Source organism: Coccinella septempunctata, chromosome 1 (assembly GCF_907165205.1).
Source record: "Coccinella septempunctata chromosome 1, icCocSept1.1, whole genome shotgun sequence".
Taxonomy (NCBI): domain Eukaryota; kingdom Metazoa; phylum Arthropoda; class Insecta; order Coleoptera; family Coccinellidae; genus Coccinella; species Coccinella septempunctata.
In genome coordinates this window covers 65,202,615-65,216,106 of record NC_058189.1, presented here as the reverse complement: position 1 = coordinate 65,216,106, position 13,492 = coordinate 65,202,615, and the positions used below count along the sequence as shown (strand labels likewise).

Sequence of the window (13,492 nt, the reverse complement as noted above, 5' to 3'; positions counted from 1 at the left end):
AAGGAACTGTCTCTCACTGGCAAAAATAACTGGCAACAAAATAAACGTTTAGTTCTCTATTCCTACTGGATTAAATTATATTCAGAAATGTACAAGTAATAATGAATGTTGATGTCAACCGGCGGCCTGGTCGGTGTGGGGCGGCTGATGAAATACGGTCTCTCCAGGAAAATACGTTTGAAATAGACGGTAAATACGGTTAAATTTTGTACGGTCACTCCACAGGAGTACGGTGGAAATAGACGGTAATTACGGTTAACTTTTGAAATCCTGGCAAGTCACTCCCTCTGTTGGCGAAAATCGGTACAGTGGCTGGTCTCAGTCCAATGGCAGTGCACCCTATATCACTCTCTCTTTCTCTCTCTCTCTCTCTCTGTGGCCCTCAAAATGGCTGCTAGTCAGACAGCAGGTCGGAAAAAGCCGCCAACCTGTAACTTGATCGGTCGGAAGTCGGCAATCTATTCACAAAATAAGCACCAAAAAATTTGGATGGACGGCACTCTACACAGTCTACAATCACCAGGTCAAGTTTAAACGGTAGGTAAGTATTCTCAGCCAGTCCAACGGACTAAAGAAAGCGGAAAATAGCCCTCAGGTATGCACTATGAAAGAAACAATAATGCTACAAGTGACTTGCTTCAAACTTTCAAACTTCCTTACGTAATTTCCAACTCACGGCAAAACCACCTTACGCACTTTTTTCGGCACCTCGATCTCAATTAACTTCGCCCTTGACCTTCAGCGCAGGGCCTCGAAGAGGTACCCCTCTCCTCGGAAAATTTGCCCCACTATGGGTAACACATCTCTCCATTGGATGCACTCAAATTGTTCGGTCAATCAGCCGGCTCGGAAAGAGATAGAAACAACTGAAGAGCAGGAAAAACTGAACAAGTTGAAAGACCTCTCTCGACTCAGAAAAAGTACGGTTGAACGGAAAGAATTATAAAATATATGAATCCTGAAACAAAAGACATACGGTTACAAATATGGGACTGGTCGGTGGAAAACAATGATATAATATCAATCGGTAAATCCCCCTATGTTAAAATAACGGTTTTCTTCCAAAATATTTCGATTGACAAGTCTTATTATGCAAGCATAGGTGAAGAAACCTCCTTTTCGTGGCGAGGCAAAATCTGCCACGTCACACAATTCCAAACGTTTTTCCATAGGAGGTGATTTGTTGCTCTGACGAGGTCAAATGAGGCCGAACCATGGTCAGTATCTGCTCTTCTTCGGTGGAACGTTCTTCATTTAGTTGTCCTGGCGATGGCAAAATGGCTAGTTCAATTAAGATCGTAACACTTGTTGATATTTATATCGGCGGGTGGTATGCATCTGAATTTATTCTTATTATTGTATTCATCGCTTAAGGCGTCATCACTCTTCCATTTTCGTTTACACTAATGTGCACTGTAATGTTATTGAAACCTATTAAAGTAAATTCACTTTCGTAGTGAACTCTACGAATTTGAATTAACTTTCCAGAGCTCACTGCGCGTTATGAATGAGCTTCGATCAAGAAACCGACGCCATTACTTCGCGGAGAAATTAGATATCGAACGAGACCATTGAATAGATGGCCATTAAAACAACCTGAGCGAAGCCGGGGCGAATTGTAACAATTCCTAGTTTCTCGTGGGCGGTCTGAGCGTGGAAACTAATTCTAATTGCGATTTCAGTGCCGGACCTGACCGCATCCGCCGTAGTTTGGAAGGGGTGCCATTTGGCACCGGAGGTTTTGGATTGACCCGGAATTTAATTCGGGAAGGTCGAGAGGTCCGGAGGTATTTCTGGACGTGTAATTGGCAGTAAGAAGTCGGCGCAACTTTTACGCTGGCGGTCTGCCCTTATCCTATGGTAAGAGGGTGCGAAATGGGGTGTTGGAATTTCTGGTAACGTTGGAAGGTTCCCGATCGTTGAGAATTTGCCAGAAGCGCTGCATGTTTTCGCGAAACTTTATTATTTTCACGATATAATACGTAGAGATCTTATTCCAGTAGAAGATCCTAAAATTTCGCTTCAAAATTTCCATCGACAGGTAATAGTAATAGTGGAAGAATACTTGCTTTTGTGCTGTGAGTTTATTGAATGTTGAAAATGGGCACCATTCGCTTCCATGCAGTAATGTGAGTTTTGCTGAAAACGTTCACGTACATTGGTGAAGATTTCTGGTGTAATTTGACGGCATTCATTGATGATCCGAGTTCGCAAATCATCCAGTGACTCAGGCTGGGTAGCGTAAATCATAGATTTCAGGTTACCCTATAGAAAAAAGTGCAGCGGAGCCAGATCAGGTGTTCTGGGTGGCCACTAAATATGTCTCCTTTTTCCAATCCAGGATTCAGTCAAAATTTCATCTAAGAAATGAGGAAACGGCTGAAGGAAATAAGGTGGTGCGGCATCTTGTTGGAAAATAATCGTTTGATGATCTTCTGAGCATTCTCCAATACTTGCACGAGGGCTGGATAAAGTGGAGTTGATGATCGGGATCATCCTCATTCAGTTCCTGAATCAATCGTATTGTAATGCCTTTTTCACGGGGTACTCGAGCGCCAGCTATTCTTCAAGGGAAAATAGTAAACGTACCCTGGTAGCTACGAGCCGAAGACAAGGTTCCTCCGTGTCTGGCGACAACCAGTGAAAGTCAAAATCAACGTATTCAAGGAAACACAAGTTGCACTATTATAAAATTTGTTCAGTGAAAGACTCGAAATCAGTGAATTTACAGGGCAAAACGGATGGAATGGAACAGTATCCTATCTCAAACGTGATACGGGGTTTACGCACGTGTTCGCCAGCCAAAACCTAAGACGCACACTTATCGGAAAAATATCGGACCTCAGCCAGGTTAGGGGATGAAACAAGACGGCACAGATTCAAGACAGCTCACCCCCAGGTGCGCTCTTCACCCCCTGAGTATCCACGCCAGCGGGGTTCTTCGATAACAGCGTGACCGTCAGACGAACCAGGGAGGAAAGGAGGTTAGCCATTCCAAAGTGCGTTCTGCACCCCCCGAGTATCCACACCAGCGGGGTGCTCCAGCAGTAGGAGTGGAACTTAAACCGGGGTAGTAAGGGATGGAGGAAGTTTTTCGCCACTCCAAAGTGCGTTCTGCACTTTGTATCCACGCCAGTGGGGTGCTTCGGGAGTAGGAGTGGAACTTAAACTGGGGGGTAAGGGGTGGAAGAAGTTTTTCGCCACTCCAAAGTGCGTTCTGCACCCCCAGAGTATCCACGCCAGCGGGGTGCTTCGGCAGTAGTAGTGGAACATGAACCGGGGTAGTAAGGGATGAAGGAAGGCTGAAGTTCCAATAATATAAAAAAAGGCGGAGTGTCGTTTTACCTATGGTTTCGGTCCGACCACTTGCAAAAGACGTCTTAATTTCGACTTAACTGTGCTAGCGAACAAAACACACGGTTATCTTCCCATTCAGGATGTTTTATACGGTGCTACATCGTTTTTCAGAACTGAAAACGGAATAAAAACGGTGCGGGATGTTTACAATGCCGAACGATGTCAGAATCTTGAATTGGAAACTGAAAATATTCCTCTCCAAAATTAATTCAAAATAAAATTACTTAAAATGAAACTAAAAGATTATTCTGAAATGAGGGTGCATTTTTGTCAGAAAAATAGACGTTCATTACAGTATCCTATAAGGATATCGTTCGTTGAATGAAACCGCTGTTGTTCGCACGGTGTCGTTAGGTTTTTCTAAAAAAATAATTTCATCATTTCCAACCTTTCTTCTATGGAATACACCATTTCAATTCTACGACAAATTCACAATCACTTGTAGCGTAATATCATCATGACGAAGCATCTTACATCAATTCTGCATGCGGGTGGTAGTGCATTTTATTCATTGTAGCATGCTTCCAAAGGCTTCTCCCTCAAAAGAAGAGGTTTAATGATGTTAATTCTTCATCCGCGGCTGTTCATATCGGTAACAGATGTCGCAGGGGCAGAACGTAGAGTGTCTATGCATCGAAGTTGATATATTATTCAGGGCATTCGGCGCCAGCGAGCTGTATAGGCACGTGAGGTTTCAATTTCAATAAACTGCCGAAGTGGAAGCAAAAGCAACGCTGCCGGTGAAATAATGGCTCTGCGACATGGGTAGCTCGTGACATTCTCGCTTCGGATGTAGGAAGCTAAGAGAAATTGAAAGGAAGTGTGTTTTTCTGGATTGAATTAGAGATATTCAAGTTGTGCCCTTGTTTTTCCACTAATATCGCCGAGTCCTTAGCCCGATGAAGAAGAAGGGTAAATTTGTGGTCTGATTCTGTGGTCAAACTCTTCGATACACTCAAGAATTCCGACTACCTACCTACGAGAAGCTACGTTCGGTATGCACGGCCATCTCCAGGACAGGAAAAAGTTCCTGCCTTCTCGGGCCAGAAGTTTGTTAGTTTCGTACAAGTTTCCATCCTTTTTACTCCTCACACGACAATGGCTGTTTACGTATGCGCTCAGGAGTGTCTTAAAATGAACCTCGAAGGGTCGCATATCACTAAGGACGGCCAGGCCACGCTGAGGTCCCTGGAATCACACTGCCAGGGATCCCTGTTGACATGGGACTGCCCTAATACCATAAAGCAACTGGCCAGAGGCAATAAAGTGACTCTACAATGGGTACCAGGACATTGTGGTGTTGAGGGAAATGAAAAAGCCGATGAACTTGCAAGAAGAGCATCAAGGTTGATACCTGCTGGACCTGAGCCTTTCTGTGGGCTTGGAAAATACCAATACCTATAAGGTCCAAGAATGGTAGTTGAACAACAGAATAACCCTCTGGAGGAAAACTCCTGGACTTACTCAGTCAAAGAAATTCGTGATGATTCCACCGACCCACACCAGGAAACTGTTGAAGCATTCACGAGCTGTGCTTCGGGTGATGGTGGGACTGCTGACAGGGCACTGTTGTTACAAATGAAGTCAGCAGATGAGATTTGTAGGCTCTGTGGATCAGAAGCAAAAAGATCTCAACACATGGTATGAAAGTGTCCAGAGCTGTCTGGCCTAAGAAGCTTTCTTATGGAGGAACCTGTCCTGGATACTCACGAGGTAACGGTCAAGGCCCCTAAGCATGTTGTCGGTTTCATCAACACCATTGACGACCTCCTTGGGTTCCTATGAATGGGTAGGGTAGAGAACAAAAGATCTACATGGTAGCAGTTCCCGAAAGACTAGTCGAGCCACAACTACCCCGGTTCAAATGATAATAACAATACTCCTAACACGTGCCAAGAAGATCCAAAAACTCTTGCTCATCGATGGTCCGTCGATCACATGTGCCAAATTAACTAAGGTGAGTAAGTGACTTTTAGTTGATATCCTCTTTAGTAGTAAACCCCTTTTTTTATTTGTTCGATTTATTTCCAAGGCTGCCTGGTTTGATTTGAAAAATTGATTGGTGTATGTCCAGTGGTGCTCAGTTTATAGTTTTGTAAGGAGGTTTATGAGTCCTCCTTCAAAACTGCGCCATCTGCAGCTTTCCTTCTAGCTCTAGAGCTTCAATGAACTCCAGCATCTGAGAGGTCTTCAAAGAGGCTAAGCCTTCATTTTTGTCCTATAATTTTCCCATCCAAGACTTTCCATTACAAACTTTCCAACATAGGAGTTCAGTGCTTTGATAGAAACTTGAAAATCAGAATGGACAGTGTCACATCCTTTATAGTTTCTTTTCAGGTTATATTGCAAGTATTTCTTCCTGAAAACCATTCGAGTAGAAGCTAAATGATAGTGTACACTTGGATCTTGCCCAGTATATCCTAGTGCCAGCCCCTTTTGTGGTTTTTGAACCATTTAATGGTATTTACTTTGATATTTTGGGTGGTGTATTCCTTTTTCCAATCTTCATTTTGCATAGCATCGTGTTCAAGTTCTTCTCAATGTTCACTTTCTCAATCATAACATCACACAAGTCTTGTGCAAAATTTCGTGAGTCTAAAAATGACGAAAAAGCTTCTTACTTCAACCCTTAGACAAAAGTCTTTCTTTTGTCTAAGCTTCAACCAAACTGTGAACGCTGAAAATTTCAGGGCGGTTGCTCGCATCTGTGCTTTCCATCCCTAAATCTGAATCTTCTTCGTTTTCAAGTTGCGGATGCTCCGTTGCAGCAACCGAAATGCCACCCTTCTAAGTACCCCCTCCCCACCCCTGTGCGGGGAGTTAGGCGTGAGGGGAGAATTTAATTTGGGTTCTAACTAAAAGCCGTTAGCGACTGAGGTATTTCTTCCGTTCCAGCTAATTGGAACTAGAGATACCTGCCCGAATCGCGAAATTATCAATCTTATTCCGCACTAATTAACGTTATTGAATCAGTCGAAATGTCCAACTATATAATGCGGCGAAATTTCTCTGTTTCGCTCCATCCATTTTCAGTGAAAAAGTTCTCGTAGCCAAGCTCGTTTCACTGCGTTAAAACCTCAGTCAACTTAATTTGCCTCAATTACCAGGAACAGAATGTGGTTGAATATTCTATATGTATGGGTGGTGAATACTGCACAAGATTCGAGAACTCGCAGTGTAGGATCTTGTGATGTTATTTGGAGGATCTTCGAAATGGCAGTGATCTTAAAGATGCAGATTGTGAATTTCAATTTAGGATTGCGATGCTCTGTGAGTTTAATTGTTATTGTGCCCCCATCAGAGCCACGTCGTCTACAGTTCTCTCGATCCATCTTTATAGCTTGGCTTTCCTTTCCCAATCTTCTTTTCTAATGAATTTTCCTCGTTGCTGGTCTTCTTCATCACCTCATCCCTGATGGGATATACTTGGTCAAAGAGGCACAGATTCTCTAATTCCGAACTCTCTCATTCCTTCCCTGGATAGGACTCATGGGCTAGTCTGATGTTTATCAGATGAAGAAGTGTGGGACCTCTAAGGATCTCCAGTGCTCTAGTTGGTCGAGTATACTCCATTAACTTTTATTTCAGCAGTCGGTTGGCCATGGAAATTTCACACATTTCACTCTGTATAGTACGAAAATTTGGGGTTATGACGCTTGTCAAAAACATTTTTGGGTTTTAAATCAACGCTATGTTGCTCGTTCTACGTAAAAGTTTCTGTTATTACGTATTTTATCACAATGTCGAATCTCTTCGGAAAATATGTGAAGAACTAATTGAAGTTCATACAAACTGATTGAAGGCATACCAAATCCAGTTATGTGCATAGAAAATACAAGATATCAGTATAATATCATAATATGCACTTGCTTGAGGAGAGTTAATGTTCGTCACTTCTTTGGCTAAAGTTTGAATACGTTACATCAGTCGTAGATTTCAAAAATATTAACCCGAAGAGGAAATGCATATGATGCAGTTGTTGGGAATGGGTATATCCCGAAGGAATCAATAGATAATTACAAGAATGTTAAATTCTTCAACAAAAATCATCTTGCATCAATATAAGTAGAAGGAATTAAAGGAAGTTTCAAGTCAAGATGACTTCACCATCGAACAAAAATTTCACATGAATAAACAATTAACAGGACAACTGGCGCGTATTTGTGGCTGTTCATCTTAATACATTGATATAATTATAATACTTAGGTATTTATTGTACCTTAAGAGATTTAAAATGAATAGGACAAGTCAAATGAAAAAGATAAATCAATTTTCGAGAACTTATTCTACGATGACATTCATCGAAAATCCTGTAGTAAACTTTTCTCATTAATTCACTCAAACATAAAATTCTCAAATGCCACCACTTTTTTGGGTCTCCCAATAGAAGGAAATTCTTTGTCATCCTCTTCATTCACAATCTTTCTGATTGTGGAAATATTCAGCTGAAATATAAGTCGTTTAGATTCTGATGAAACATTATATAAATTCTCTTATATTGAATATGTTCGCTACCGTCTGACGTATTGTGGATTTTAGAATATCAGGGTATAACTATTTGAATGAGCGGATCTGAGTTCTAAATAGCAGTTTCTGAAACCCTGTCTCTCTTTTCAATCACTTTCGGCATTTTCGTAATAAAAATTGATATTAGTTGTGGCAACGGCGTTATGTTATTGACGACATTTCATGAGTGCCAACCTTACTCCGTTCTTGTTACAAAAACTTGAGAAAATTATTTCATGGCCAACCGACTGCTAAAATAAATGTGAATGTATAGGTACCCATCATAGCTCCGGTGATGAAAAAACACAGGAGAACTTTCACAAGGTTTTCCTCTTATTGTTCTGCTTGTCGGAGTATTGCACTCGATTTTGTCTTGGCGCAACCGTTCGGTCTTGAGGAAGTTTTAACTGAACCCAACTTTTTGGGAATTTTTCGAAGGTCAGCTTTCGAGTAGTTTTTCTTACAGGATAATTATCGTAGATCTGAATGTTATACATATTCTGAAAGAGCAACTCTTCTTGTGATGAATCTCAACAGTTCATCCATCTCGGCGCAACCGTGCGGCCTTGACAAATTCTCAAGTGAAATTTGCAATTTTCGAAAAATGATATTTCCAAGATGAAAATCTGAACGAAAGGAGATAGCTTCACGAAATTGCCCGCAATAGATTTAGCGTGTTCAAAAACCTATATTTTCCTAGTGAAATTTCAAATATCTTGTACTGTTTAGGAGAAAATAATTTTTGTTATTTTTCCACTTCTCATTTTCGAGTTCACTGTGAAGGGCTCTCTGGAGTACAATTCTCTATAGAATCATCAACTGTTTGGTTTTCGTAGGCTTTCGAAGACATCAATTATTATTCCACTCTGAAACTCGATGACTTTTTTCCACGTCTACCCAGATCCGGAGAACGGTCTAGGAAACCCTCAGAGTCAACTTCACGAGAGATAATTCCGGTTCCCCAAACATTCTTCCGTCCTCGGGTAGTTTTTGCGACCTGAGGCACGAACGCATGTAACGGATTGTGCGGATCCACTTGAGGAGATCGAATTTCTCCTGCGTCACTGCTTGAAACCGAATTCTACTTCAAAGTTTACTCATTATGGTTTAATCAAGCATACTGTTCCCGGTTACACGTCATACGCAGTCGGGATGATGGCTCTCCTCTTGATTCACCTTCGTGTAATCGTAACGAGCGCCCCCAAAAAATTGTTCATCTCAAATTCTCGAACACTTAAGTTGAACGCAAATTCAACTGGAGGTTCATCTGTCCTGTCCTCAATCGAAGTTGAAATGTTGGGTTATTTTGATATAAGAATTTCCACTTGTTACTCAGAATTCTGACTTGTATCTCAGCAATTCCACTTGTAACACAGAATTCTGACTTCTATCTTGAAACTCCGATTTACAAGTCAGGATTCTGACTTGTACCTCACAATTTCTACTTGATAGTCAGAATTCTAACGTGTTTCTCGAAATTCCGACTTACAAGCCAGAAATCTGACTTTTATCTCAGAATTTCCACTCGTTACTCAGAATTTTGAATTATATCTTGAAATTCCAACATACCAGCAAGAATTCTCACTTGTATCTCACAGTTTCTACTTATAACCCAGAATTCTGAATTTAAGCTAGAAATTCCGATTTACAAGTCAGACTTGTATCTCACAATTTCTACTTGTCACTCAGAATTCTAACGTGTTTCTCGAAATTACGACTTACAAGCCAGAATTCTGACTTGTATCTCAGAATTGGCACTTGTTTACTCAGAGTTCTGACTTGTATCTCACAATTTCCACTTGCTACTCAGAATTCTAACGTGTTTCTCGAAATTCTGACTGATATCTTAGAATTTCCACTTGTTTACTCAGAGTTCTGACTTGTATCTCAGAATTCCAACCTGGAACTCAGAATTCTGACTTCTATCTCACAATTTCCACTTGCTACTCAGAATTCTAACGTGTTTCTCCAAATTCTGACTGACATCTTAGAATTTCCACTTGTTTACTCAGAGTTCTGACTTGTATCTCTGAACTCCGACTTGGAACTCAAAATTCTGACTTCTATCTCACAATTTCCATTTGGTACTCAAAATTCTAACGTGTTTCTCGGAATTCTGACTTATATCTTAGAATTTCCACTTGTTTACTCAGAGTTCTGACTTTTATCACAGAGTTCCGACCTGGAAGTCAGAATTCTGACTTCTATCTCACAATTTATAATCGTTACTCAGAATTCTAACATGTTTCTCGAAATTCTGACTTATATCTTAGAATTTCCACTTGTTTACTCAGAGTTCTGACTTGTATCTCTGAATTTCGACTTGGAACTCAGAATTCTGACTTGTATCTTAGAATTTCGACTTACAAGGCAGAATTACACACTTGGAAAAAATATTTTTTATGGAATTTCTGCGTCTTCGCATTCAAGACTGGATTCGATGTTAATAATTCTTGAAGCTAGATAAAATCGATTCAGGAATACATATAATGAAAAAGATTGTACAACCTTATACAAGATTATAATTTTTCTATTGAAAAGAACAAAATATAGAATTTGAAGAAACATTCAGTGAAAAAAGGGATTCCAAATTTAACATAATATAGCAGATGAAATAATTGAATTTAAGTGTAAAATGTTCAAAAAATATATATTTCCATTTCATGTTGTTAATCATTGCTCAGTACATCTTCATATACCGAACAATCTTCGGAACTATCACTTTCACTATCATCATAGTCTCCTTTTCCAGTGATTGATAATGAAAGCAACTTCATTGTGTGCTGCACGATCATTTTAATGAATCCAAACAAATTTCTTAAGGAAAAATTCTCGTTTTGCTGATCTTCACAATCTTCCTCAGACTCATCAGAGCTACTGTCACTATAGCTATCTTCCTCATCATCAGAAGAATCATTTGAACTGTTACCAATCACGATAGAACCTTGTGGCTCAATACCATCGATTGCAAAACTTGATTCCTCATCCCCAACATCCTTTATGATGAAAACTATTTCGTGTGTAGGACAGAACTCATTATCCTCAAATTTCACAAATTCCATTTTATCTCTGGAAACTGTCGTATCTGTACCAGGTGGAGGAATTGTCATCCATCTCTCCCCTGATGCGAAATATCCAACCAATACTTTACTCAAAATCATATATCTGAGTCCAATCGATTTCTTGGGATATTTCCTCGAAATAGTAGCATCATGCGTGAAATATACCCCTTTTCCATAATAACAGCGTTTGCTTCTGCTCCCAGCCCTACGCCAATCGAAATTTTCTATGAAAATGTTCTTGGCTGATTCGTATTTCGTACCGTGAAATAAATCAAATTCAAATATGAACTGATTTTCCCTTTTCTTTTGTTGTTTCTTCAACTCATAACTTCTTCGCAGAAACTTGTTCTCAATTGAAGATATACTAATTATTTCGATGTCTTTCATATTCATTCTGTTCTTTACTCTCATGTATTCTTCGGAGATTTCGTTTAATCGCTCTGAATAATATAAAGGACCTGGTTCTCCATTCTCGATATCCTCATATGGTGGAAAATAATTCCAATCGAAAAGCGGTCTGTGTTTGTGGTGATACATGTTGGAACTTGGAAAAAAAATTCTACTTCTGTTCATCCTCGTTATTTGAGAATCGATGTGCACAAAATTCAAATTAACAGATCCTTCGAAAATTAAAATAGTACTTGTATTTTACTCACTCTTCAGAAAACTCTCACCTTTTTCTACACTGAATGAGATATTTTCACGAGCATATTCTGGGAATAAATGAGGTATTTTCGGATTCATTCTATGCAAATCATTAATCAGATACTTGGATAATTTTCTAAAATTATACGCGATAACGGAAGCGGAGGGAAAATATTAGATATAGATTTAATCAGATAATGTATTGATGATTCTCATGTTGGCTATTCGAATTTATGCATCACTCTCAAAAATAACAACCTACAATGATTAACATACAGGATGGTCCAACGAAATATTAAATTCTCGATTTTCCGACTTTTAAATTGAAATGTGGGAAATTTTTCGTACCTGTCAATTTCTGATTCGAGTGGGAACAAATAAACGTTTTTCATCTCTGTAACTTCAACCCCCTAACAGGGATGAGCACAACCCCTTGATTCTGAATAGGGATGGAAGATGTTGCTATAACTAATTTTGAAGATCGTATCGAGTACTATCTAACCCTAAAATTTCGAAATTTCGCTTCAAAATATCCATCCATAATGAAAAAACAGCAAAAATAGTGATAGAGGTTATGTGGAATTTATCTCGAGAATACAAAGATTTACGCTACCAACCTGAGTCACTGGATTATTTGCAAACTCGTATCATTAAGGGGAAGTAATACCTCAAGAATCTACATTTAAAAACGGCATTCACTAGTTCCTAATTTACACTTTCAATTTCTTACCTGAAGCCTTGATTTTTATTTAAATTGAAGTTAAAGGACGTCTTGATGTCACCCTGTCTCTTTTTTTTTAATTTAGTTGTTTTTTATGAGAAAAAAAGATTGAACTTTAGTGTCAATAAAACTTGTTTTCACAATCATTTTTTGACGGTTTTTCGACATATTTCGATAAAAATAACGACGGGGTAACAAAAACCCTCATCCTCATTCAAAATCAAGGGTTGTGCCCACCCCCGTTAGGAGGTTACAGGGATGCAAAGAGCCGAAAAGTTATTCCCCCTCGAATTTCCAGTTTTTCATTTTGAAGCCGGTGTTAAGTGTCTTCCTGGAAAGTTTTTCTTTAGAAAAGTGTGTTTTTTGAAAATTATTCGACTCATATGTTCCTCCTCATGCCTTGACGAAAGAACGAAAGTGAAATTGAATACACAATGTGTGGAAATAAAAATAATAAAATCCATATCCCAAGCCTTTGAGCGATTTATGGAACTGGCATTATTTACGATAGTAGTTTCGTTCCCCATTTCATAAATCATCCCCAAGATTATATCGTTGCAGTATCCTCCAACTCTGAACTATGGAAAGAAAGACATATCCTGAGATATGGAGGGATGAGCAGGTGCAAATGGAAGAAAAATTGTACTCGAGCGACTGGGTCGGTTCTGTAGTATTCGATACTACAGATGGCAATATATCCTTCGAATGCCACAGGGAGGTATAAACCTTCTGGTTCAGATTGGAAGATTTGGCCTTAATGGAAAAAGAACTTTGTTCTTTTACAAAAAGCTTATAACACTTTATTCAAGAGCGTTCCTTCCATTACGTGACTAGACTTTGAACAAATTGTTAGTAGGGAGTTTTATCAGAGGGCTCTATTTGTAATAAGCGCCATTTTGCATGTCATAATGGCGCATTAATTATGTCTAGGCAGATAGACAAGTGATATGGGAATTAGGAAACATGATAATGATATTGTTATCATTATGTTTATTCGAAAGATGATTATTTAGCGTTCTGATGTAACAAAAAGCTGAATAGTGATGTTTAGTTCATGGATTTTAACCTAATCAGTTCGTACCACAATTTTTCGAACTCCTAGACCTCATAATGACACCACCCTTTTGGCTACTCAAATCTTAAGTTGTTAAAAACCAAATACCGATGTGAAATACTTTCTACTCACTATTTTTCCAGCGAT

The 13,492-nt window shown here is 39.4% G+C and overlaps 2 protein-coding genes across 4 annotated transcripts in view; both read right to left on the bottom strand.

The window, feature by feature from the left end:
- The window catches only part of LOC123308947 (hemicentin-1), a 325,793-nt gene that overhangs the window by 184,787 nt on the left and 127,514 nt on the right, over window positions 1-13,492 (bottom strand). The gene's annotated exons all lie outside the window — the stretch shown is intronic.
- Window positions 10,395-11,696, bottom strand: LOC123309031 (protein mono-ADP-ribosyltransferase PARP12-like). Its single transcript, XM_044891882.1, has 2 exons — window positions 11,582-11,696; window positions 10,395-11,469 (listed from the first exon to the last, which is right to left on the bottom strand). The coding sequence occupies exon 2, from the start codon at window positions 11,460-11,462 to the stop codon at window positions 10,533-10,535; it is 930 nt and encodes a 309-aa protein (XP_044747817.1). The 5' UTR covers window positions 11,463-11,469; window positions 11,582-11,696; the 3' UTR covers window positions 10,395-10,532.